Here is a 21,490-nt window from a genome sequence, read left to right on the forward strand (position 1 = left end):
ACCTAAATCCTGTCTCGAAGTAATCTTCTCTCAAAAGAAATTCTGACAAACGACTGGCATATGCCATGCCTAAAGTGTTCAGTTACTTTGACATTTTTCACAAAAATAAGCCTTTGCATTATTGCAATTACTATCTAAATTGAACTGGGACCTTTTCATGGCCTATATTCTCCCACAGAAAAGCCTACAAGCTTATTCACCTGAAGCAGACTACAGGCTACAACTATGTTCATAACTGAACTTGTATGTATGTGTATAGATTATGCTTTTCCCATTGTTTAAATGGCTACATTTGCACTTTTAAAAACATTCCAAACAAACATTATTCGTCTCCTAGTAAACAGTACTTCACGTAGAAGTGGTCTCATTACATTTTTTATGATTGTTTTGATAGAACAACATTTTAATTAGATTTGATTACTTTTTTTCAGAATAACAAATTTGCTATAGTTTCTTATTATATGGACAAATCCTTCTCTTTGACATTGTAAGAACTGTAAACATCAAATGAAGGATCTAGACCTTTTATTTCAGATTTTTTTCTAGCTTTTATCTAGAAGGGCACACACCCCAAAGTGTTCTAGGGAACCTCTGGATCAATTTCACCGTAAATCTCTCCAAATGCAAGCTGCTCCAGACAAAGAGCACAGATCTTTATGACAAGAAGCCCAGACAGAATTATAACAACTTAAAAAGTCTCCCCAGTTTAACCTCTCCATCTTTGCCAAGACAACCAGAAGAGAAAGCACCACCGAGATGCTGGCACCAGGTTTTTACAGGATGAAGAAACTGGAATATGTCCCTCAAGTCAGGCCAGCACAGGCTGCTCACTGCATACTTCTTTCTCCCTACCACTGAATATGTTCCAGATTTTGAAGCCAACACCTCTAAGAACTGTAAAATACAGCATCAAGAAGAAAAATCCCTTACATTACAAGGTCCGAAATCTATAGTTTTGAAATTCTGACCCAGCTTTTAATCCTAATGCCTAGCTCACGTGCACTTTTCGTCAGCAGGTCTCAAAGTCTAGTCTTCTAGCACTAAACGTCGCAGCTGTTGTTTTACACATGCCAAATAGGACAGACAGAAAGATGAGGTGAAGTGCTGGAGGCAGGACCAAAATCCCTTCACCTCCTAGGTCCCTCCAGGGACCTCTGCTGGAGAGGCCATGCTGGCTCTCCATGCTGAAGTTCAGGAACATTTCCTCCCCCTAAATCACAAATTACAAACAAAATTAATGAAGCACAATCCTGAAACATTGCCAAACACCTCTACACTGCTGACTTGGATCCTGACAAACTAAGGCAACACCCTTCACACCGGTGTGCTGCAGATCACTTGCTGAGTTTTCACAAACATCAGACCTAGCATGTGGTAGATAAAACCCTGGAATTATTACGATTCAAATGATTTAGTTTTTTGAAATCTATTGAGTGCTGTTTCAGACAAAACCTCATAATACGCAATAGCGTGGGCGTTCAGCTATGAACGTCAGAACTGTTGGTAATTGCATCTCCCATCAGCATCCATTCCAGTCTTACCTGATAGATATCAGAAAGGCTGCTGCTTCCTGAATCACTAGTGATGCTACATCCTGAGTGACTAGATGAAACGTGGGTCACCTGTGGGTGGAGACTGTCAGTAAGGTGCAGCTTTGTGAAATCTGCAGGAAGCTATAGGTGGAGCAGAAAAAGCATCATTACTATTTGAGGTAGACACACAGTAAAATGAATTCAAATCATTTATGTCACACTTTACTCTCTGCCAGTACCAAGTGTATTAAGAAAACTGTCGGGGCTTGAGAATGCAGCATAAAAGTTTGCGTTTTGCAGGTTTTTTTAATTCATGCAGAGGTCAGCAAAATACCACCAAATTGCTGCAAATTTAAGAGATTTAAAAAAAAAAAAAACAAAACACGTATCTGAGGACAAACACCAGTGAAGCAATAACCCTTATGCCAAAACTCTTCAGTACCTTGCTGTGGGGTTTGGATAGAATTAGAGCACACATGAATATTGTGCTAGTTTCAATATCAATGGTTTCCCATAGAATGGAATTAACAGCAAGTAAAGTCACACACTTTAAAAAAAGAAAAAAAAAAAACAAACCACAAAACCACAAAACAAACCCAAGCACTGCTCTGGATTTGGCTACCTCTTTTGCTTCTCAAGTTGACAAAGTACATTAGAGACAAGTAAAATCCAAGTCACTGAGCTATCTGTTATACTTCGAGCTAAATAATATGACAAATGGGAAATGTGGGAAGACTGACACAACTGCAAAGAGCTACAATCCTGAAATGCGTTTGCTCACACGTGTTGCTGAAGAACGAATCAAGACAGTATATTTGATCATTTAACAATCATCCACCAAGATTTGTGACGTGTATTTTTACTATTGCTTTATGCACACAGCTCCCAAGAAAATCTTTAAGAACTGTAAACATTGTCACACTGCAGAAAGTGAACTTTGATAAAGGAAAATATTTGCTGTCTGAAGAAATAGCATTTAACTGCTATTTCAGGGGCAAATTACTCCTCTCCCCAAGAAGCTTGCATCCCACCACTAGTTAATAAAAGTATGTTCATGTATCAATTTTGGTATGCAATAAATGCTTCAACAATTTAAAACACCTTTGCTCATTAATTTATTTTTTTTCGTTCCATCTCAGACAAGGTAGATACTCTCTACGGAGGTGTGTTTGTACCGAGAATGTCATACACAGTGTGTCCATCCATGTCAGTTATGAATGCTACCTTGGCACTATTGCCATTTTTCTTGGATGGAAATGAAAATAAGAGCTCATTCAGCATTAAGATATAATAGGCCAATCAGTATAAAAGGTTATGAAAAAAGTCAGCTTCAAGTCACAAGAGTGTGATTTAGAAAATTATTAGCTCTATACAGTTAAAGGTACTGAATGATTTTACTGATGTTTTCCTGGTTTAAGTCTGTTTATGGAACACGCGCTGAAAGAACCTTTGCTTTAGGATTTGTGGTGAAAGCACAGACAACTGGAAACCTTAGTCTTATTTAGACTGACTGGCATCTCCTATTCTAATACACCTGAAAAAGATTTCTTCCTTATCACAGCATAACTGCATCGGTGATAGCAAAAATGGCTACATTTTAAACAATTCTTTCTTAATATTTTACCTGAAAGAGAGGCAAAAACAGGAACCAGACATTAATAATCCTAAAAAGCTTCAGTAAGCCCAGAGCTAGAGTTGATCGTCATATACCAATCAACAAAGAAAGGGCAATTAACAAAAGTAATACTCTAATACATATAGCCATGGATGATGCCTTCAGAAAAATCTAATTATGCTCACCACTCTTGATGATATACCAGAAGCAGAAAATACAGTATGAAAGAGTGCATTAGTTATAGTATCTGTTGTCTCTGCTACTTCCCTTTTCAATCTGTAAATTTGAATTAGCATAAAACTGAACAGTATTTACTGATATTCAGGCCACTACATCCACTTTATCGTGATTCGAGCTATTCTACAAGTAAGTACACATTCCATAGGTATAGTAAACCACCATAGCTTTTGCAGTGTGTTAGGAGAATACTCTAAAAGTACAATCTCTTAGAATTAAAGTAGTCCAGGTTTCTTTCCAAGTAGAGATCTTATATATTATTTTGAGATACATGCACAAATCATCTAAGATTCGCACATTTAATAACTCAAAAATACAATATTTTGAGAGCTTTACATTTTATAAAGTAATAACTATTTCAATTACAAATAAATATTAACTCCATAGGGAGGAGCATATCAACACAGTCTTGAGCCCAGCCAAACACATTCAATTTTTCATAGCACCCTTCAAATACCTCTGTGTAGTTAACAATTGTATTTGTTTTTTATCAATGCAATAACAATTCTTAAGAACCTTGCATCAAAGCAAATCCAGTTAGTATGATAAAAAATGAAATCAAGCTATGTTTAATATAATTACTGCACTTAGTGTTTTAAATTAACAGCAAGGATTTATGTTTTGTTACTACACAGGCAACAGGAAGAGGCAGGGGATTCCACAATAACTGATGAAACATCGCAAATAAAAGCAAGCCTTCTGTATTTTTTTGACTGTAGACAATCAGCTGAATGTTTGGTGATTACTGGTTTCAGAATAACTCCTCAAGTCAAAGCCATGCTGCATGAGCTGGACTTGCCAGGCAGTGACAGCAGAAGATCAGAAGCAGGCATTTTACTCAGGGCAACCTAACTAGTCACTTTGATCCTAATCAAATAGGACTATTCACAAGCAGAAAGCACATGCTCACATCTTTGCAGAATACTACATCTCTGTCCTACATGCCCGAAAGCTGCATCCACTTCGACCGCCCTACCCCCAAGTAAGTTAAGGTGAGAATTTGTGCAAGGAAAAAAAAAAGATACAAAAATTAAATAAGCTGAAACATTTAAACTGTGAGCTCAGTGAGAAATACATGCATTTCTACCTTAGTCACATACTGCCATTTAAAATAATTAATGTACAGAGCTGTACTCAATGGGGAAAAAAGTAAAGCACTGATGACAATGAAAAACCACATGTGCGTAAGTCTTCTAAGTAAGAGGCTACACCTGTCACTCTTGGAGCACAATATTTGGTAACTGGTTTTCAGTAAGCAGAGCAAGAATAAAATGCAATGTTCAACAAACTCAGTAGTGCCAGCAACCACCACAAAGCTGTCTAACTCCCACACCAGGGTATTTACATCTAATTTCATATTTGCAGTGGAACATGATTAGAAAATAACATCATGAAACTGTGCTATTATGTCCAGTGAAAAGATGGCTAGTAACATCAGTGTCTGCTTTTAGGAAACATGACAGTTAACTTCGCTACAACAGGTCTCTTTCCTGTGCTACTGAACATCACTTTATTATGAAATTTTTAAGCACTCTCTGCTCGTATTCAGCTATCATTCCATTCAACAGTTTAGTACGGACTTGAGTTTTTAGTATCACAGCAAAAATAAAGGTTTTCTTGGAATGTTTTAAAGCACATACAGGCTAGATCTAGCACATGCTTTATCTTCCAGACCATGCAGCAATGTGAGAAAGTCAAGAACATACCCTTTGCCTCAGTAACATCGCCTATCACAGACTGAAGACACCACAAATGGCATCAGAACTGAAGAGTCTTTTTTATCTTGTTTTCCATTTTCATTAAATGATGGCTAGTTTTAAGGAATCATTCAAAGTAATAAGGATCAAAAGCAACTTGTGTATTTTGCATAACAAGCAATTATTTTTCTGCAACAGCACTAAACTACAGCTTTGCTGAAGCCAGCAACTACCATATTTCTTCACTTCATTACTGAACACTTGGGACTCACTGCATCAGAGTAAAACACGGACACCACGGCGGACAAAGTAAAAACATAGTAGGGTAATTAGTTCCAAAATACATTATATGTACACTACATCATGTAATTAATAGTCATTAAAAGCATCAGATAACTGTCCTGATAACGTATTTTCAGGACAAACTTCATAAGTGAGAAACATTAAGGCTGGATATGCATAGATCTAATAAAGTATAACAGGTGTCAAAAGTTTTTAAAACCAAACATGAACCGATAAAATAGCTAACACCAAAGCCCTAATCTTAATTTGAGAGAAGTCAAAACAGTATTTTATAAATATACATGTAGCTCTTAATAAGTGAGCATATAAGGTACATACACACATTTAAACAGTTTACAGACATGTACAGAAGCCAGAGGAAAACTGGTACATCTGGGAACTCCAAGCTTTTACTTCTTGAAAACCCTAAACCAAATGAAAACTTAAATAATTACATGAAACTATCTTCAGGACAAAGAAGTATCTCCATTTTGAACTGTACAATATTTTAAACTATCACATCTTCCTATCTTAAAAGTAGCATTTTATTACTTCCACCCTCAAGTGAGTCACTGCTTTATGCATACAAAGCTAACAATTAACTTTTCTCTGAATATGTTCCTCCTATTTTAAGAACATCATGATTTTTCTCCTACCCTACAGCGTGCCTTTCTGTATAACAAAAGGCAACTTCTATGTCAACTTCTGCTCAAGAAATCATTGGGCTCATCCTACTAATACAGTATTTTTAAAAATCGAATATCTTTTCAGAATATTTACTGGACAAGAAATTAAAACCTTTGGATATAGCATAAAAAGGTACAAGAACAGCAAAACATGAGTGAAATGATACCAAAAACTTTCCTTCGTTTAGATAGTATTTCTCTATAGTTTTTTGTTGTGAGGGTGTTTTTGGTTTGTTTTGTTGTTGTTGTTTTGGGTTTTTTTTTAAATGCAGTTATATGCGAAAACAAGTATAAATGCAACAATGGGAAAGACAGACACAAGAATGTAATTTTAAATACAAGAGGAATTCTGGTTGGAGACTCCAATATACCACTCACTTTAAAGCAAACATAACAGTAATTATTTTATAAACAAGGTCTTCTACTAAAGGCTAGTCATCACTTCATGAAAGAATTATAAATCCTGAGAAGTGACTGAAGTACACGTGCAGAAAGATGGAATTTAAGAGAGCAAAGGCGTAACATTCTGTTATGCATATGCAATTCCCGTTGAACGATCCTATAGGTAATTAAGTGCCACTGAGGCAGGCCAAGGAAGTACTGTAGACATAAGACAACACCAACTATCACCTCTATAGCCCCTATATCCACTTTCTGCAATTAAAGAAACGCAAACACCAATTCTTCAGCCTCTAAACACATACATCTGAGCGCTTATTCTGCAGTACCTCTTTACTAATAATACAAAAAAAATGTTGTTTATTTCTTTTATAGATGATGCACTTAGTCCAACAAATCCAAATAAATAAATTATAAAGTTATTTTGGTATTCTGTATCTTTTCTTAAAGGAAGAGCAACAGCAGCCAAATAAAATAAATACTATGCCTTATTCTTTCCCATTTTTTTCCCCACAAAGATAGAAATTTTAAAATGTTTATTGCACTACAAGAGTGTACATCATTAACCCAGTATTCTTCAGTATCCTATCAGTTCAGTAACATTTAATTTCACCTTTTTATGTAAATGTTCATTTCTATATTAAAGGTTTGTAAGTCTGTTGTACGTGTTTTAAGGATATACCCAGATTTATGACATTTAATGACTGCAGGAAGAAATACTTCTAATAATGGTGGGTATTCAACAACATAGTATTTCAACATAATTCTTTCACTAACCATGAGAGACATCAAGGAAAACATTTTTATGGTTCAGTGATTTAAAACACAGCAGTCAATGTAAGTAATTACAGAATAATAAAGTAATTTCTATCGATTATGTCTACAGACATGACGCAGGCTGACATGCCCAGTGCAGAGTTTAATTTAAAATAAAAAGTTTAAACTATATGCAGGTCAAATTAGGATGAAATTCCCATGGAAGTAGGATTTCCTTGTACTTAGGGGTGAGATGGAAAACATTAAGGAGTTTCTACATATTTTTTCTGAAAACTTCAGCAATAAATAAAAACCTTCTGACTTGAATTATGTCTTCTGTATATAATTGACTTTATAGATTAGTATCTCATGTATTTTGAATGTCCAGATTTTCCTCAAATAGACATCTTTATGTGAAACCATAGCTCAAACTTCATTAAGACCTGCTCTTGAAAAATGTTCTTCATCTTGAGTACAACACAAGGCATAACCCATGTTCTGAAAATATTGCATTTGAGAACTATTGCTGTTAAGCAGTTGTTTATATACAAAGACAACAGCAGAACACCTCTAACAAAAAAAATAAGCATTATAAGGATCTTTTCTGGCAAGCTCATCATATTTTCCTGCACTGATACTTTGCTATAGGTAGAACACCATAAAAATATTCAACATGGTCTGCTGGTCTCAGAGAGAGAGTGAGACAGAGAGAGTACATAGGAACTTCATTTTATTTTCCTTACAAAACACACAGTAACTGCTGCTTACTGTACATCTCATAGCTCTCAGCAGCTAATCCTATGAGCATTTAATGCATTGCACATAATTATCCTTTGCTTGAAGGGTTATTGACTTCTGCAGAGGGACAGAGGTGATGAAATGTAAATGGGTATCTGAGGAACGAAGAAAAGCTCTCAGGGACAACTCTTTTCAAAGGAGAAGTATGAAATGCATCACTGACACACACCCATTCTTACTTAACGCAACTACCTGATCTGCTGTAGGACCAGATATGTTAGTATTTGCTTTTTCTTTTGACAGCATTTGTGTCACAGATTCAACGCAGCACTTTATATTCAAAAGTACCCTCTTCAGGAAATCTGGCATAAACAATATTCCTTCCACAAACACGAATGTCAATTTATTGGCAACAGCTCAAATGATGTAAAATAAAAAAAATTAAAAAAAATAATAAAAAAAAGTTGTATCATACAGGTATTTACAGTGACCGCGAACCAAGAATATGAAAGAAAAAAAATGCAGAATGGATTTGAACTAAATCATACTGAACTAAAGCATACCAAATTTTCCAAAGCTCTTCTCAGGATTTTGAAATTCTGAACTCAAACCATTATAACATATTTAAAACAAACAGCAATGAATCTGCAACATCAGAAAATTTTTATTTAGAACCTTACTCAGAAGTCTCTCTCAGAAAATATCTGGTAAAAGCATAATTTCTTCATCGGGCAACAAAGGATAATTTAATACTTTTAAAATATGGAATCTGTGGTGGTTTTAAAGTTAGAGCTGTTCTGCTCCAGGGATCAAACTAAAAAGACCATTCTACAACTGTTTTGACTGTGGATAAACATTTAAGTACCAACTCTCTGACAACCTCAAACACATGGAGAAATATGGTCTGCTAAAATTCTTCCCAAACAGTGCAGTGGAACCTTGCACAAGAGAGTACACAGGATTTTCAGGTCTTCCTCCTCTTTTTTCATTAAGCATCTGGTATTTTATATTGATCGTTTTGTTTTGTTTCACAAGGTGCCTACAATTTAGATCAGATCCCATTCTTAGTCACTTTGAACCATTGTGAAAAGCAGAATCTCTGTTCCAGTATGTCTGCACATTTACAAGGACATACCGTATAACTCTTAGTAGCACCCCACTGTCTCACCAAGCACTCGCAGTTAGCGCCCTAACAGAGCCTGCGCAGCCCACGCAAACTAACAGCTTCCCAAAAACACTGAATAAAATTGGGAAGGGAATTCATCCTGTGGAAATCTACATAATGAAAACTGACAACAAGGGACAGGCACTCAATGACTATTGCAGTTTAGGCTGAAGCAAAGACTGTTCTGAAGCATTTCGATTGACTTCTGAAATATCTCTAGGGTAGGAGCGTAGAAAACTGAGCTCAACCACTGAACTTCAGCAAAAACTCCCCATCATTTAATAGCAATAGACGTGGAGGACAAAAAAATTAGTAAAGCCTGGCTTTAGTCTTTTATCTCTCTCTCTTGGGAATAACTGATTTTCATGCTAACATAATGAATGTTCCAGCTGACGTTTTTCCCACACTTAGATATTTCTAAATACTTCCTCTTGTGGCTGTTTGGGTGTTTAATACTCTGAGAACTACTGCTGGACTGGAAACTAAATGGCCTACTTTCAGGGGTTTTGGGGACCTATAAGGTTAAATTTTGAACTCTTTGGCCTGTTACAAGTAACTGGGGGGAAGGAAGGAACAGAGAACTTGGTCACAAACTTCGCTTCCACGGGAAATCAGACAAAAGATTCATGCCTAAGGATGTAAAAGCAAAAAAAGTTCAAGAACACTTTATGTGGGCACATATATTTACAGGAAATGTTAATTCAAACGTTTTCAAGCAAGATGTTTTAAATCCAGCTGAACATTTTAAGTAAGTGAGGGGATGCTCATGTACACCTCCTACACAGAGTCATTTTGGGTATCTTATACAGCAGTCTAACAAGTGGACAAGGGGGATGCTAAAGAGCGATTACAGCAGCAGGGGTAAAACTGATGGCACCTGCAGCCAGATTTTACTATCAGCTTTAAAGCACCGCTCAGGATTGAAAACCACTACAGACAAGTAAAGAGTCTAGCCCAAAGGTGAAAGCATCTATCCTCGGCACATTTTAAATGGTTAAAGCAAAGACCTATGATATGTATACATTTCAAGTGCTGAAGCCTCCATCAGCAGGGTGTTCTTACAGCATGTGTTGCTTTTTTTGTTTTATACCTGATCATGGAATATTTCATTTCACGATTACAGCATTCTAGCCAATCTAACTAAGCTTGGTTAAGTTCTTCAAAACACTCATGAGGGGACATCTCAGTTTTGAACTGCAGCTGTTTAATCTGAGCTACTGCAGTTTACTACTGAACTACAGCACTGAAATTTACTGCACTGAACTAACTTACAGTAGTAAAAGAAATCAAAGTGAATTGATTCTACAACAGAGAAAAACTAAAAATTACTTGGGTAGCCCTTAATTTAGTTTTTAAAGATGGGATGTGAAAGATGATAGATACAGGAAAGATCTTAGAATTCCCCTCTTTCCAAGTGGGGGAAAAAACAAACATATTGGTAAAACCTGCTGGTATCACAGTGCAGAGACACTGTTGGTACAAGGGATGAGCAGGACACTCTTCCATGAGAGTAGCCTCCTACTTGGAGTAAGAGAAATAAAATGCAATATGAGAAGATGCGAGATCATGCACTTGGAGACAAAAACAAGAATCTAGGAACTTATCTGTCAGAAATGACTGTGAAAAGACTTTCAGTCTATTTGCTAATCAGAAGGTGACTGAACTGTTAAGGTGATGCAGCAGAAGGAGAACCCAATGAGATCACAGCAGGCATCATCCAGAAATACAGAAGTTCTGGGCTCTTCTCCATGGCCGCAGCAGAGACCTTATTTGGAAATGCCGCACACATTCCCAGCTATATGTTTTCAATAAAGATGGACTTAAAGCCATAACATACATAGATTCAGAGCAGAACTATGTGGATTATCAGAAGAAAAACTAGTATTTGAGAAAGTGCAAGAGGAGCATGGCTCATTCAGCCCAAGCTGAAAGAGGGTACGATCACTATCCAGAAATAGTAAGGAGGAAAAAGAAATATTTCCAGTGAAAGGCAACACAGGTGCAAAGCCTAATGAGCAGCAAGTTGAAAGAAGGTTGCTACATAATGAACCACAGAGATTCTCAAAACCAGGCTCAACAGGAACTGTGGTAGAGAAGGTTTCCAAACCAAAGCTAGACGAAGTTATGAACGTGCTGTGCAACAGTGTGTAATGTCAGTGACCCAGAAAATCCCTCCTAGATCCATGTCACTCCTCCGAGCAGACAAATCTGAAGCCAGCCTGTTTTTTTTATACACTTATCATTCAGAAGTAGACTAAGCAAAGGAGGAAAAAAGACAAAAATCGACACAATTAACATCATAACATTTTAGATTTTCTTACTGGTAGCTTCTTAGTAAAGACTTAAGTATTCTGTACACTTCCAAAGAAAATATTTTTAAAATATATAGATATGTAGGAAGTTGCTGTGCACAGATGCAAATCTGCAGATTTTCATTTGTACACTGAGTCCTACCTCTATAAAATACGAAATTAATTGAAAGAAATTTGATGAAAATTTAAGAAGAGACATGACAAGCAATTAAACGGAAATTTATTTTTTTTATGTTTGATGGTTGCAACCATGTCAATGCCATCCTTGGAGTTTTAACTAAAGGATTATCTGCTTTACAGTATCAAGGAACAGTTCATGAGAAAAGTGGGCTGTCTTTTTTTTCCTAATGCAATGACTTTGCTTTTCAGTAACAAGCAATAGGAGAGGAACATGCATAATTTCCTCTGCTAATGACTGGCTCCAAACAACAAATCATGCACTGCAACTACTTGTTTTCCATGTGCTTGCTATACTATGGAAGTTTCCTTAATTTTCCTTCTCTGACAACAAAAGATGCACACTCTTGCTTCACCTCAAGCAAAAAAACCTGAAGAAACACAATATTGCAGGATGTACATTCTCAATACACAAGAGGCTATCAAAGCAGTTGCTCAATCTTGTTTTTAAGAATATTCTGATTGTAGCATTCTTTGATAAAAAGCAAAACTATGTATTACTGTAATCAAAGTTTTGAGAGTCTTAACTGTATAATAGCGAGCATTTCAAAACAATGATAAAATTTTTTAAATGCCTGGTAAAAAGAAAAGAAACAATTTTGCTTAAAAATGGGGATAATTTCTTAAAATAAGGTGATTTTTGAAAGAAAGGTTATAGATAATACTTTTGAGACTGATATACAGAGAGCAAAAATGTTTCATATTTGCATTATAAAGTAATATATGTTATGTCTCACTGTTTTTCTGGGTAACAAAAATAGCACAGCAACAAGACAACTTACTCAAAATATTTTTAAATGACAAGCATTTCCCTTTATACATTACTAATGTTGCAAAATCTTAAAATAGTATGATTTTACCTTATCTATGATTTTTTAATGCTGTACTAACATGCCTACTAGTTAAACAGCTTTATTACTTATTTTATGAGTTTGGAAAGTGCAACTGTACTCATGCCATAGCAATATAACAGCAATGAATGTTGCTATAATATTCTCAGCTTTCCTTGCTACATTATTTTTACATTTTCCCTCATGGTAGCCAAAGAAAATTAATGAACATTTCTCACACTGACACAAACTTTTAAAACTGTATGTGGTATCATGCATTCCTAATACCCCCAGAGTTTCTATTTTGCCGAACAGAACAAAATTCTGACTTCTTTGAACTACTATGAATATTTATTGGTTTGGACGAAAGACCTACTTGTGTGTGCTCACTGTGATCATAGGAAGGGAAAAAGTAAAGGACTATTTTTCTTCTTTTCACCAAAGAGCCTTTAGGAAGTGCAAAGATGTTCCCTAAATTCTGGAGCACAGTGAAGCAACAACTGCCATTTAAAATTATTTACACAAATTAACACAGAAACATCTTTTACATTAACAATATTTCCATTGAATTTTGAAACAACCTGCAGAGCTTTTCTTTGTAGTCTGTCAGTTATTCAAAACTGTAATATCAAATGCTAAGTTCAATTAGCCTTGTTTTTTTTTTAATCACCTAGCTCTTCCAAATACCCACAACAACATATTCACAAGGTAGTTGTTTCCCAACTTCCTTCAATGACAAAGCCAAACAAGGAGGCCCTACATGGTGCCTGCTAAAACCAAGGCTGCTTTAGAGTAAGACAACATCATCAATTGAATTGAAGCACCATGTTATTCTGCTTAAAATGCTGACATTCAGATGTGACTTCCAGAAATTTATCTGTTTGTGTCTGTGCAGCTGTGCACAAAGTTTAAATCATCCCTTATATTTCTGCCTTAGGTCAACAGCATACTAAAAAAACACAATTCATGTAGCAACGTACATATTCTATTGACACCATGAACTATTTCAGCGGTGCCTATTTAGGAAGATATTTTAAATCAGAGATTGCCACGCTGCAGAAAACATAAGCAGCACAGAAATCAGCTGGAAATACTAGGACCAATAATTGAAGCCTATTCTACAAATACAATTAGTGAAGTTCATCTTTTTTTCTCCCACCTACTGGAAGATAAACTATAGAGACCCAGGATGTGTGCATTTACATCACCTACTGCACTAGGTCACCTTGGAATAACCAGAAAATTTGAGAGCCAAATCCTAACTGCTGATTTATGACAGCACTAGAATGGTCTTTGCTCTAACACCCCATGGTGCAGGAGATTAAGAAGGTTATTTTATTTCATAAAAGTGGTAGACATTTTAGTAATTTACTACATTAAACATGTTACCTCTGCATGCTTAACTGAATAAAATCCCAGCTGGAACACTGAACCTCCACTCAAAAAAAAAAATCATATTACTCTAACTCAGGAATTCCTAAATTTAGTTTTCCCTGGGCACCATAATCACAGAAAGAATAGTAATGTACAATACTAATGGAAGAGGTAGGTGTAGGAGTGACATTTAACTGTCTAAACAACCTCTTCCTTCAACAGGAAGGAGGTAGATAACTAGATTTTCTGTATACTACTGCTCGCATGCATGCCACTGTTTGTGAAACTACACTTCTATATCCATTTATTTAGGAATAGCAGTTGTATTCGGGGACCTTGGAAACTCTCTGCTAAACAGAAATACCCGAAATTCTTTACTCTGAAGTGCAAGAAATCTCATCCTCTCACAAAACCAAAAAAAAAAAATTAGTAACTAAAAGAACCTCCTGTTTTGGAAACAAGCAAGACTGAACAGGACAAATTCCTGAAGTCAGACAACAGAAAACACTTGCAGAAGTCACACACCAACAGGCAAGCAGAGGTACACCTAGCATACAGGCTTCTACAGTTACTAACAGAAACTAACACTGTTTTCATTTTAGTTTGTTTTTTATTCTGCTCCTACAGCTGTCAATAGATTCACTTTTAAAAGAATTAGCGTAAGTCTTCTCTGTTGCCTTATAAAATTCAGTGGACCACGATTTCCTGACGTGGAGTTAATTATTTAAGTAGGACACTTTACAAAGGCTCTGAAATCCATAAATTCATGCGTTTTCCTTTTCCTCATGGTTCCTTAAAAGTGAGGACAACAGAAAAAAAAGATCCTTCTACATTATTTATGGATATTTCAAACAAAAGCCCCCTACAGTCAGCTTCTTATTCAAAGGCCAAAAAACCTAGCTAAAAATCCACTGGTGATGGGGGTCAAAACTGAAAAGGCAAGCACGCCAGGGAGACACATTCAAGTCTGACATCCGGCTCTTTCCTGAGCAATCTAGAAGAGTAAAGAGCTACTGTGTGCCAAGTATTTGGAAGATTTTTTTTTTCCTAGCTTGTTATCAGGAATACATTAAGATTTGGAGGTCAAGCTGTACGCTGATCAGTGAAGCAGCAGAGGCAGAGAGTGCACAATGCAAGTTTTGAAGTGCCTTTAGCTGCTTACATAAAAGAAAAAAACAAATCAAGAGGACAAAAAATGTAGTTAAGTTAAAATGAGAACGGGGCTGATGGTTCAGCAAACCTAGGATACAGCCAATTAAGAAATAACTCCCACAATTCAGTTTAGATTTCCCAAAATCTAGAATGATTATTTTCTTCAACCACCACCAAACAGATCCAGTTTTCAGGTACAAAGTCCCTCATCACCCCATTTTCAAGCCATCGATCCCACTACCAATGTGAAATTTATGGACCAGTTCTGCAGCCATATTCTCTTTTTCAGGCGTTACCACACCCTTTCAAGTCATCCCACATTAGACCTTCCAGACACTCATGTAACCCCTACCGCATTCGGTAGGCTGGCAGGCGCGCAGCAGCAGATAGGGATTTAGGAAACAATGCTACGGATGGAGTCATAACAGCACAAACCCGCTCCCATTCTCCTGGCTCTGCAGGAATAACAGCAGCACAGAACCGTAAATGCCTATTTTTAACTATTAAGCAAGCCAACACGGCTAAATACACAAAAGGAGCAGACCTGCAAAATAGCATGATGTCATTTTTATGAAATCATTCTTCAGAGAAAGAAAAAAGCTTTAATCCATTTTTCTTACTTGCAAAGTCACAGTTTGGAGTCAAGCTATAAACTAATAAATCCTCCCCAGTCGGTGTGTCCAAATGACCCAGCGCACAGTGCCTGTGCTTGTAAGCAAGCAAGCAAGCTGACAGGCTGCAGTCAGAGAAAATGAGGCAATATTTATAGACTTAGTAAAAGAAATCACAGGTTGAGGAATCTGACCACTCACTGGGTTATTATCAGGGTTTACAATGTGGTTCCTCCCTGGCTGTCCATATACCTCTGATGATCAGGTAACCGCAGTTACCAAGAGGATGTACTGCTGCTACCAAACATCAGCAATGTTTTTACTTGGTCACCAACCAACCCTGGGACTAAGTTGGAATAACTTATCTACAGGTAGAAAGTTGCAAGTGCTACATGGAGCTACATTTTACCATTGCCATAGCATTTGTCAGCTCATTAACAGAAACTACATGCAGCTATAATGTAATACTTTACACTTCTTTGCATCCTAACTCAGGAGCCTGCTTTTCCTCTGTTTTGAAAAGCAATTGGCTCTTGAGTCAAACCAAGAACCTGGGGCTGAAAAAGAACGCTGGTGTTAAACCAGTTTTCATATTCCCAATCCAAAGGACAAGCGTCATCTCCATTACAAGCTGCAAATGCCATGGAGGTATATATATGTTTGAGTTTAGAGTCACAACCATCTTCACATTCAAGGCAAAATCTTCACATTTTGTCAAATAGTTGAGAGTTTTCTGTTGTCATTTACAGTAGTCACTAAACTGGAACTCAGAAGACATATAAAGAAAAATCAGAAAGCCCCTCTGAACTAAAGGAGAGGCACTCACACTCCCATCCACTACGCAGCACAGGGAATTCTGAAATTTCTAACAGACCAAATTATTTGATACCTTTTTAAGGCACTCTAGGCAGGCTTTGGCAGGAATGGTATATTACAGGAGACATCAACTTGACAACCTGTAACACAGGACTCTGGGAACAGCCAGTCCAAGCTGTGGGATTTAGCAGGCTACTCCCCATTTAGGAAAATCCTCTTTCACTTTTCACGAAAAGGGAACTACACATGCTGGGATTTTGTGCTCTAGCATTTGCAATGGAGACCATGGATCACAAAAAGACTGATGCCCTTACTTTTAGTTTTTTGACCAGCTTAAGGTTTAGGCCAAGTAGAGAATGCCAGGTTAGCTACATACCGTGAACTTGGTTCATGGTAGCAAGCTTCAAATTTGCAGTGAAAGCGACCCAAAAAGACAGATGAAGCCTTTTGGCCAAAGGCTGGGCCACATTCTTGCATACACCGTACTGCACTAGTCTAATAACCGAGTCCAGCATCACAAGTGCAAATTACAAACAACACCTACATAAAATTTCATCCTATCTTCTAGTTATTTCACCAAGTGCAATTGGTTGTGATCCTGCCTTTTTTCCATGCAAAAAAAACCCCAAAAATAAAAAATAATTAGGCAATAGCTCATCTCCACCCTGATGTCTCAGATGTATTATAAGTAGCAGCACTATTTGGGCCAGGTGCTATGGTAATATAAGGCTTTTTACCTTCAACATAAACGCATTGCAATCTGTTGTCCTTCATCTGCCCTTCTAGTATCCCCATACAAACACAGAGTTTAGGAAGGAATGACAAACACTCCTATAAATTCCAGCTCCTGGGCATAGGATCAGCTTTCACAAGCAACCCACCAAGCAGAGACCCCTTCAGTACAGTCTATTCTTCCTGGGCTTCTCAGCTGAATCATCACCATCTCAAAATGGACAGCAAAAAAGACTGGTGGCACGTTGACAAAATCCAAAGAACAACCAACCACCCAGCAGTGGGATACCGTATGAGTGCCAGTGACATTTCAGTAACGGATAGATGGGTTAAGCACATAGAGGTTAGAATCCTAAAAAGTCTGCAGACCTGCAGGGGCCATCCCACGCTTCTCTTGCACTACAGCTACCGGACTTTTAAACACAACACTGAAAATGAAATGTGGCAGCTACAAGGTTCTTTGGTCAAGGGTAAATCTTGAGACATTAATCTCTCGTTTTTCTCAAATCCTTAACTATACTTATCATGTAGGGTCTTCACAGTCAGTAATACTTGTCATCCATTGGCAATAAAGAAACTGGAAACAGTGCTACAGTATTACACTTACCTGCATGAACTCCTGAAATACCTTATTATCAAGATTTTCTTCTTATATTTCTATGAATTTGTACATTTTGAGAATGCTAAGAAGAATGTATCAATAATAGTAAGTGAAAAGAATTAATAGTCAAGTTATATATTTGCTGTTGCAATTAGGATATAAAAAATTAAAATTGGACTTTAATAAACTAACCCTGAGTTCCTGAAAATCTTGTATTTATTTCAGTCAGACAAAAATCACACCACTGTGTATTTAGGAAAGGGTTAGTAAAATCAGTTCAGCTTTTCAAACATCAAGGATGCTGTTAAGGACTAATTTGTAGCAATTTAAAGCCTAGAATACACCAAGGATTAAAAACCATCTAAGATAGCTGAAGAAAAACAAACTTTAAATAAGCTTTTAAAAATATTATTCTTGAGTTTCCAGCACCAACGTCATTCATTATCCTGGAGGGTTGATGGTCTGAAGACAGTTTAAATGTTTATCCAATTCTAGTTTACAAATTAGAAAACATGGTTCATAATGCTCATATTGTTAAATCACGGGCAGTTATCTTTTGATATTTCATTGATTTTGCAGGCAAGCTGCAAAGCTATCAAGTACAGAAGTATTTTGCAGATGAGCTTCAGGTCATCTCAGCAGCAGATACAGAACATGAGACACTTCCCCTCGTTTTTGCATACTGGTGTAGCACCACCAGCAGCGGTAGCAATCACAACTGCAAAAACAAGCAACACAACTGACTGTGGTTTCTTATCCTCTTATAAGATACACATTTCTTTGCATATCACTGTCTGAGATTCCCTGCCTCAGATAATTAAAAATGAAATTTCCAAAAATATAATTTACTTCATCTTGCTGGAATATTTTTACAGGTACAATTAATAAACTGTTAAGTTTATGCACTTGGAAATTAAGTACAAGCATAAGTATCACTGTTTAAAACTCTCAAGCCATTATTCTGCAAGGGAGTACAAATATTCTGCAGATGGAAGAATTAACTTGAGGTACGGAGGCACAGGATTTCCTTAGCTGACTATGCTTACTTCTAGTTACAATGGACTTCATGCTACTCTATATGCATATTGCTAATTCCTTGTTATTTTTAACCTATGCTACTTAGCATAACATATTCCATTATCTCCTGCTTTACAGAGCTTCTATCATTCCTCTGTTTTTATTAACACAGAATCAGGAACAAATCTACAGTACCTTAAAGGCTTTAGGATTTTTTACTTCTTTTAAGCTTTGGCCTTTTGTTTGATGGGGTTTTTGTTTTATTGGTGGGGTTTTTTTGTTTGTTTGGGTTGGCTTTTTTTGGTTGGTTGGCTTTGGTGGTTTTGGATTTGGTTTTTTTTTTTTTAATTGTTGGGTATCAGCAGCTCTCAATTTTAGCTGGATTTTCAGCATGGCTGAAGATCAGACAGGAGTGCCTACAACTCAGCAATGATAAATCATATTAGTCTCTTGGTCTCAAAAATAGCATTTTGGAAGAAGCTGACTTTCCTTTTCAGGTTCACATCTGTATTATAATGGCACATTTCAGTGTGCACCATCATAAATATCACTTTGCAAACATTCTAACACCACCACTAGATTTGGCCACTTTGGAACGTAAAACAGAACCAGTAATATTGATCATGTTCGTTTCCCAGTTCTCATTGTGAGGCCTGAACTCTTTCTGCTTCCTAAACTTGCTAAACAAATGCACTACTGTGAGATCTTCTATGCCAACTATGCACATTAACCTGAAAAAGTGTCAGCTACTTCTTAAGAAGGTGGAGAAAGCAGTTTTGTGCTCACACACGTTATACATATAGATGGTGGCTTTTTTGGTGTGCTTTTTTTTTTTCCTTTTCTTTTAAGCATGTTGTGCAATCCCCAGGCCTTGAAATAGTAAAAGAAAGATGGCATGACATCTCCAACGCGCCAAGGATGTTTTCATTGCCATCTCTACAGGTCACTAATGCATTCGCTGTCATTCCTAGGAAATGACCCAAATTTTGCTATTAATAACCTTTTGAGAAAATCTGCAGTTAAATGTTGTCCTGGAGAACAGGAATTTAGCCAGACTCCACCACAGATCTCTGGTAGGATGCCAGGTAAGTCACTTAAAATCAACCTTTCAGGCAATCATTAGGCTGTGGGTGCCTGAACTGGGCCAATACACAGAAAATTCAAATAACAAAATCCATACTTTGAACACTTACTTGGCCTAGTTATGCTGAGAAATAAGCATCTTAAGTCCCCAAAAGTCTGTCCTTACTTTTGGCCAAAGATTTGCTTCAGCAGAGCTACCTGACAAATGAAGATAATGTTCCTCCTGCACTACTTCAACGAATCACATGAACACTGTAGTTAAAAACACCTAAAAAAAAGCCACAGAAGAAAAAAAAAAAAATAATGCTTTCACGTTCTGAGTAGGACTTGAATAGTATGCCATAAACACAAGCTGGCCATTTGAGCAGTTAAGCTAGCACAAAATATCAAACAGCTGCTCATTAAACCAGAGCTATCCATCTTCAGATGAATCTTGTGGAAGATACATGGTCATGTAACTAAAGACTGTATCACAATGCATCTATGAAGAGGCAAAATACTATTCCTAATCACATGCAAAATCTACAACTCCTTTATTGGTCTTCAGAGAGGACTTTTTTCCCCAAAATATACAAATTCAAAGAAAAGGAACAATCAGGGGCCAAAACAGAAATCTAGTTTCAATAAGCAATAAAAATGAAGACGCCTAACAACAACGAAAAAAATCTGCATCAAGTCCCAGTGCAATGTAACTCATCAAGATGAACAAAATCACAACCATCAGCAGCTACAGCAGCTAACAGGTTACTGCCTAGCTGGAGTTCTTTTTCATACAACTCTTTTTTTTTTTCCAGTTATACATCCAGGTATGATGCCACCTCAGATGTTCACCTTACCAAGCATAGCCACCTGATCACATCATCACAGCTCTCTTTCCCGTGTCTTATTAGTGCTGCATGATGCTCACTCAGAGGACAAATAACTAACCCAGGTTACATTTATTGTTTGAGTTATAAAAGAGCACTGATATCTCTTCCAGCAAATTATGCCTATTCTGTATAGTTCTAGATTTCTTAGGAAAGCACGCCAACCAACACCCTTACTACACACAGAACTAAACTAACCATATTTGAACAATTACCACTCAAGACTTTTCCTCAAAATACCACTCATTTCCTTCTCATTCTCGGAAGCAAGGTAGCCTCCCACACAGGGTCACAAATCTTTGTGAACTAAAATATTGCAAGAACAAGACAAAGACTTGACTTACTGCTTTCAGTGGTTTTCAGTAATTCAAGACAGGTAAACAAATCAAAAGACTGCAGTAGCTACATGATAACTAAAGTCAAGTCACTGGGCTAGCAGTGAAACATATCCTTTATTAGCAGACTTTATTTCAGTAATACCCAAAGTAAAAATGTAACTTATCCTTTCTTACAGGTTGTGCATACATCACTCCAATGTACCCAACAATTCAAGAGTTGTTAATCATTACACAGTCACGAAAGAACTATGCATCTCAAGTCACATTTTTAAAAGCCATTATACTTGTCAATTTTTTCATTTTTTTAAAATAACCTTGAGTAATGTTTATACAAACAACACACAGAAGGGGAAAAGAGAAATGAGATAGAAGGATAGCATTTTAGAAGGTCCGAGACTACCGTGGAAGCCTTCACATGCTAGACCTTCATGTGATCTTTCCACATAATAAAACAGGTATACAATACAACGTGTG

The 21,490-nt window shown here is 36.8% G+C and overlaps 1 protein-coding gene across 3 annotated transcripts in view; it reads right to left on the bottom strand.

Annotated features, from left to right (window-relative positions):
* RAPGEF2 (Rap guanine nucleotide exchange factor 2) overlaps nt 1-21,490 on the bottom strand; it is a 204,947-nt gene that overhangs the window by 51,757 nt on the left and 131,700 nt on the right. For all 3 annotated transcript variants that reach the window (XM_068402614.1, XM_068402613.1, XM_068402615.1), the window contains one exon: nt 1,542-1,673. In XM_068402614.1, the coding sequence (XP_068258715.1) occupies nt 1,542-1,673 (132 nt within the window). The remainder of the gene's footprint in view (nt 1-1,541; nt 1,674-21,490) is intronic.

This window comes from Nyctibius grandis, chromosome 6, assembly GCF_013368605.1.
Source record: "Nyctibius grandis isolate bNycGra1 chromosome 6, bNycGra1.pri, whole genome shotgun sequence".
Taxonomy (NCBI): domain Eukaryota; kingdom Metazoa; phylum Chordata; class Aves; order Nyctibiiformes; family Nyctibiidae; genus Nyctibius; species Nyctibius grandis.